At 38.1% G+C, this 7,237-nt stretch overlaps 1 protein-coding gene across 1 annotated transcript in view; it reads right to left on the bottom strand.

Moving 5' to 3' along the window:
- LOC103741161 (CD109 antigen-like) overlaps positions 1-4,697 on the bottom strand; it is a gene marked incomplete at its 5' end in the record, with an annotated part of 64,028 nt that extends 59,331 nt beyond the window's left edge. Inside the window, 2 exon segments of the mRNA XM_029567839.1 lie at positions 3,817-3,877; positions 4,623-4,697. Coding sequence (XP_029423699.1) covers positions 3,817-3,877; positions 4,623-4,697 — 136 coding nt within the window.
- Positions 4,698-7,237: the final 2,540 nt, after the last annotated feature.

Here is a 7,237-nt window from a genome sequence, read left to right on the forward strand (position 1 = left end):
TGGTTCTCTCTTTTGATTTTATATTGTCGTGGCCGGATTGATTTTGTCTTCAGGAGTTCCGCGGTGGCCCAATTCCAATGTGGGTCAGAAGTTTTCAGACTTTCTCCTTAGGTCTGGAATCTTATAAGAATGATTTTGGCTTCAGGAACCTGGGTGTTGGACTGACCTGAGATCCTGGCCATGGCCATGCCACACAGGGATGCAAAGGCAGTTGGGGTGGGAAGAAGCCCCAAGATTTCCCAGGGAGTGGATTGAGTAGCTGGGTTGTACGGGATGCAAAGGATGAGGGAGAGGAAAGGTAAGCCTGGGAGCCCCAGAAAGAGGTTGTCAGCCCCAGAAAGATGCTAGTGGGTGTTGCAGGATCAGGGAAGTAAAGGGAGGTGAGGGCAGAGCCAGGTCCAGAAGCAATGCTCCTAGGATCCAGGGAAGGCACTAAGTTGGTCTGGGTGAAAAAGATCTGGAAGCAGTATTGGTTCCCCAGGTGTCTGGGGACCCAAGACTAGGAATGGCACAGGGCCCAAACTAGTAGAGAACAGCGGCGGAGATGGAAGGGTGAATGTGGCTGAGGGAGTCAAGGCGCAGAGGACTGCGCTATAGACTTACCCCACGAGGCCTGAGGATAGGAGTGCAAGCTGGGAGAGTTAGCCAGTCCTGGGAAGCAGAGAGAGGTGAGGGTGGGGCCAGGTCCAGAAGCAGTGCTCCTGGGGCCCAAGAAAGGCACTAAGTTGTTCTGGGTGAAAAGGATCAGGAAGCAGTATTGGTTCCCCAGGTGTCTGGGGCCCCAAGACTAGGAATGGCACAGGGCCCAAACTAGGAGTAGAGAACAGCGGGGGAGATGGAAGGGTGAATGTGGCTTGGGGAGTCAAAGTGCAGAGGGCTGTGCTATAGACTTACCCCAAGAGGTCTGAGGATGGGAGTGCAGGCTAGGAGATATATGTGTACCTGTGTCATGCAGTGTCCACAGATGCCACAGGATGGCATCAGATCCCCTGGAACTGGAGTTAAAGACAGTTGTTAGTCACCATGTGGATGCTGAGAACCAAACCCGTATCCTTAGATGAGCAGCCAGTGTTCTTAACGACTAAGCCATCTTTCCAGCGCCTTAGATCACATTTTTAAAAACCACCTATAATTTTTATACTCGCCTCTTTTTAAACTTCCTTGGTCCTGATGACCTTTGGCTACACCAGCCATAGGATACTATAATCATTCAGTTATTGGATTTTACAATAGAAATGCACGTGGCTATCTAGACTTTGGATTGTGTATCTCCATTGTTCAACTTTTCTGTAAATTTAAATTATTTAAAAATACAACGTAAAGAAAATTAAACTACAGTGTAGCAGGTGCCAAAGGATATAAATATGAATACAGCAAATCTATTCATAGTCTATAAAGAGGATAAAAATTGTAATAAACATGGTTAAGACAACAGCTACCAAAGGTCTACAATGTAGAAAATAGTTAACTTTACAAAGAGTCTGAATAATGAAAGGGTGTGACCAGGAAAATATTCTAATATTCTAAAAAAACTAAGTTTTTTGTACTTCATTTCTTTAAGCCTTTCAATAAAGGGCATCCCACAGTGAAAAAAAATGTGAGCCAAAGGCAAAGACATCCCCAAAATACAGTGCATATTTGGTGATGGTGCCATAAATGAAAAGAGAAAAGATGTTAGGTTCAGATTTGAATACATAAAGTAAGTCAGACTGAAGGCTTTAGATTACACCCTTTAAATGATCACTGAAGGTTTTTAAATAAAGATAAACCATGTCTTAGCCCATGTTTTACAAAGATAACTCTGGCATCGGTGTGAACAATGCTTGGTGCTCTGGCAAAATGAAGGGTGTTGGAACAGTGTTAGAAGACCACCGCAATGGATAAGGAGGCCAGGATGGTAGCCAGAGGCCAGGCAGCAGTGTAGAGGTAAGATTTAGGAGACAACTCTGCTCTGCTTCTGGGTACCCCCTGTCCTCCTGTGACATGCTGTCCCTCTCCATCATGACCCTTAGCAAGCACTCTGTGTGTCTTGGTTTGCCCACTAGACCAAGTTGGAATCCCCATTACCTCACACATGCTAGGTATGCACTTAAAACAACCACTATCTATTGACTAGCATTTTCAGAGTTTACACACTCCCATACTATGTAAATAGTTGTTATACTATGCAGTAACAAGAATAAAAAGAGTCTGAATATGTTCAGTACAGAAATCATTTTTCAAAATATTTTCAGAACTGGAGGGACAGCTAAACGATTAAGAGCACTGGCTGCTCTTGCAGAAGACCCAAGTTGAGTTCCTAACACCCATATGGCAGCTAATAACTATCTGTAACTCCAGCTCCAGAGAAACAAGTGCCTTCTTCTGGTCTCCACAGGAATTGCATGACATGGTGCACTTACATACATGCAGGCAAAACACTCATACACACAAAATAAAAATAAATAAAAATAAAAATTAATCAATTAAATATTTTCAATCTACAGATGGTTAAATGCACCAATGTGGAACACATGGGCACAGGGGTCTGACCACATTACTGACAATAAATTAAGTACTATAATAGGTATTAGACAGGACTGCATATATGTAGACAAAAACAGAAGTTAGAACTGAACACTTGATACAATAGGTATTTTAAAAGCTGCAAAGGATAGAGAATATGATGACAAAAGTTAAATGCATCAATGGTTTTAATATAGATCATAATAACTTCATAAATCTTCAAGATGATAAAATGATCTTTTATAGAGAGCCTCAAGGTGTCATATTTTGGCCTGGGACTTGGTGTGAAGTGATTGAAAAGTCCTAACAGAAACAGGGAATTCAGATTTAGGAACTGTAAAAGTTCTGGACACCTCTCAAGGATACATTAGTATAATTTTGCCTTTGAAAATAGAGTAACTTCTACAATTAATAATTATTATTCATAATTCAGTCAAAATCTTTTATGACTTCTTCCTAAAAACACATTTAGTGGGGATGGAGAGACAGCTCAGCAGTTACAAGCACTGGCTGCTCTTGCAGAGGAGCAGGGTTCAATTCCCAACACACACACAGTGACTAACAGCTATTCAAAACCCCAGTGCCAGTGGATCTGACAACCTCTTCTGACCTTTGTGGGCATTGCACATCATAGGTGTACTTACATACATGCAGATAATACACTCATACACATAGAATAAAAACTAACAATCACTAAAAAAAATCCTTTAAAAACACTTAGGGAACTATGACACATAGATAGAGCCATGCCGGCCAGACTGATAAGGGTTTTGTGTGTGTGTGTGTGTGTGTGTGTGTGTGTGTGTGTGTGTGTGAGAGAGAGAGAGAGAGAGAGAGAGAGAGAGAGAGAAAGAGAGAGAGAGAGAAAGACAGACAGACACAGAGACACAGAGAGAAAGGACCTACTTGAGACATTCTTGGCTATTTTTAGGCAAGCATCCAAAAGCCAGAGAACACAAATGTTTCAGAACTTGTGGCTCCTTTCAACTAATTCCAAAATAATAGCACAGTTTGCAACACAATCACAAGCTCTTCCAATGTGTCCAGACTATAGTATAGTTATAACTACCTCAAAAAAGTAAATAAATAAAACTATGAAAGGCAAACAAGTATTCGTTTTAAAGCCTAGACAGGAATCCAGAAGACATTCCATGTCATGACTCAAATGTCCTTCCAAAGTGGATAAAGTTAAAACATTTCAGGACACAATAGTCATATTGAACCAAAAAGTACCCATCCCCATATAAGTAATGTTAAATGTCTGAGGTAAAATGCAAATATTTTACAAGCATATTGCCAGATTTTACTTACAAACACCATCAATATTGTCCTTCACAAGGTTTGCATCTGTCAAGACCCAGATACCACATTCCTAGAAAAAAATTATTTTAAGAAATCAAAATTTAAAGAGAATAAAAGTTTTTTTAAAAAGCGAAATAAAAATCAAAGTTTAAATTTTCTCTAATCTTGGGACTAGAGAGATGGCTCCAAGGTTAAGAGCACTGGCTGCTCTTGCAGAGGACCCAGGTTTAGTTTCCAGCATCCACATGGCAGCTACCAACTGTCTGCAATTCCAGTTCCAGGGAATCCAGTGCTCTCTTCTGACCTTCACAGGCATTGCATGACAGGTGTGCACTTACATACATGCAGGCAGTACACTCATACATGTAAAATATAATAAATAAAATATTTTAAAAAATAAATGTTCTGTAATCATAGAAGTCCCCCATAGTCTAGACACACTCTTGTTCATTTTGGAGAGCTTAGATAAACACATTTTCTCTCTGTCTGGTAATTGTGTGTGCATGCATGTGTGTGTCTTTCTCTCTCTCCCTCTTTTCCTAACTTACATATATTCACACAAACAATTTAAAAAACCATAATATAAAAGAATTTATTTAATAATAATTCCATCAATATAACAATGAATTCTTCCATTTACTTTTAAAACTGAAAAGATGATTAACTCTCAATTTCAGATAAGATTTATATAACAGTGCACAGCCAATAAGACATTAGCATTTCATTATGACATTAGCATCTTATTAATTGTGAAAGTTTTTACAATAGTAAAAGATACTGATATATTTTTAGATTGTCTGGCAAACTATACATACCTGAAAGACAGCAAAAGAATTAATGAACATGCCTAAATAATGTCCTGTGTTATAAAGTTCCAATTCATGGGCCACCTACACAGAAGATAAAATACGCAGAATGAATGGATTCATATCAGTCTATCCTGCCTTCCTCACATTTCAGATGAGTGATTCAGAACATAGTTCTCATGCACACTAAACTTGAAAATGGCACAAATCAAAGTATAAAAATGCTTGTTCCTTATTCAGTCAATCAAATTACATTTCTTATTTTTATTCTGTTCAGCAATACAGAGTACCTTGTAAGTACAAACATGAAGTTTACTCAGGAGGAACTTAAATGTCACTGGTTGACGAGATCAACACATAGAGGTCAACATTAAAAATTATCCATACTTTTATTAGACAAATGGGATCAAAGGAATGGGGATTAATATAAATTCTGTAAGATATCAGTCACTTAAATTTTTAAAAATACATGATTAGTCAATTCACAAAAGAGTAAATGCAAATTATTAATATGCAGAAAAATACTCAGCCTTGTTAACAATCAACACAATGCAAGTGCATCAGTAAGAGTTTTTAATGATGAACTATTTGCATGTCTCACATTAGCAATGCTATTTTTTTCATGACACGAGATGATATGGATTTATTATTCCAGTAAAGCTGAAGAGTAGAACTCTACAGGACCCTAGGATGCTTCAAGAACCAAATACTACTGTTTCTCAAAAACTGTCAGTGTTTCATCATTTTTTTTCTTCCTGTGGGAATAAACTTTATTAATGAACTTAATCTGGACTAATACTTTTTTAAATATTTTATGGATATGGATTTATTATTCCAGTAAAGCTGAAGAGTACAACCCTACAGCCTCCTAGGATGCTTCAAGAATCCAATACTACTGTTTCTCAAAAACTGTCAGTGTTTCATCATTTTTTTCTTCCTGTGGGAATAAACTTTATTAATGAACTTAATCTGGACTAATAATGTTTTTAAATATTTTATTTACTATTTTTATTTTATGTGTATGTGTGTGTTGCCTGCATGTAGGTAAGTGCACCTGTATTGTGCAACACCAGCAGAGGACAGAAGAGGCTGTCAGATCCCCTGAAACTATAGTTACTGGACAGTTGTTAGCTGCCATGTGGGTGCTGGGATTTGAACTTGGGTCGTCTGCAAGAACAGTCAATGTTCTTAACCACTGAGCCATCTCTCCAGCCCAATCCTCAACTCGTAAGTCACAGAAAACCATGATTAAGTGGTGTGGGGTGGAAAGAATAGAGATCAAACCTCTGGACATAGAGTATTTTATATTTTCCATTAATATACTATCCCAGTCTCTAAAAAGATTGAGCAGTTTATCATATGGCCCATTTCTTTTTTAAATTTATTTAATAACCACATAACTAGCAGAAGAATTTTATTACAACAGCACTGACATAGTCAATAATAGTTTCCAGAGCAAAGACACATCTCTTTCAAAATTGGGTGTAAATTTTTAGGTTCACAGTGTTATATTAATACAGTTATACATTACTGTACTCAGTATACACCATATAAGATATAAGACTGAATGAAGTTTTAACCTTTAAAAAAGGTCTCCATTTCTTTTTAAAATATACTCTTTCATACAAATAAGTTCATTATTAATGCAACTAACACTTAGATATTTGCACATGCATCTCTAATCTCCATATATCTGATTATTACTAGTCACAGTCAGTTACTTTCTGACATCCTTGGCACCTGAGCATGGCTATAATGTCATCAGGTAGATTTCAATGGTAATGTTTTTCATATCTACTAATTAACATGAAACAAATTTTTATGCTTCTTTCTCAGATATAGCTTATTTTTATTTAATGACTTTTCTGTGTATTTCATACAGAACATCCCAAACAATCTTATTCATCTTTATACCCCCAACTCAAATGACACCCTCCCACACTGGACAGAGTATATACTCTGTCATCCTGCTCGACCATGGCTGGCTTCACTTGGAAGCATGGAGAAAACATTTCCTCTGTGTTGAGCCTCCTCTTTGCAGACTGGACTCTGGTTCAAATCCATCTGGTGGGGTCTCCATGGCCTCCTTGATCAAGAGGACAGGAGACTCACCACAGATACCAGAGATTTTGGGAAATGTTCCATAGTTCCTTGGAACTTAGTCGAACTTGGAGGACAAGGAGCACAAACTGTCCTTTATGTCCATCAGACCAGATTAATATAGGCCTCAAAGTAGGGCTGTTAAACATCCATGAAGGTTAGTTCCACCAGTCTGGTGCTTTTAATTAACATGCACTACATAGATAAAGCTTGGGCAAAAGCAAACGTTCTCAGATAAACCTTGAATAGACACATATTATGTTCCTTGAGCAAGTTGTATGTATAATTTGTTAGTATGTTGTTGAAATAATATGGCTCCCTCTGTTTTTCTTAAAATTAGCTAGGCATTATATATCTCTCTCATTGTCTAACCCTTCCACCATGGTTTTCCATTTTTCCCATTTCTCCCTAAATAATACCCTTCTATGGTCCCTGCTCTCATGAGCTCCTTCTTTCCCTTTATCCCCTAGGTTCCTTGTATAACCCTATCTCCTCCCTCCCCTTAAAATAACCACATTTTTATC

This window comes from Nannospalax galili, unplaced genomic scaffold, assembly GCF_000622305.1.
Source record: "Nannospalax galili isolate Female #2095 unplaced genomic scaffold, S.galili_v1.0 scaffold2391, whole genome shotgun sequence".
NCBI lineage: Eukaryota > Metazoa > Chordata > Mammalia > Rodentia > Spalacidae > Nannospalax > Nannospalax galili.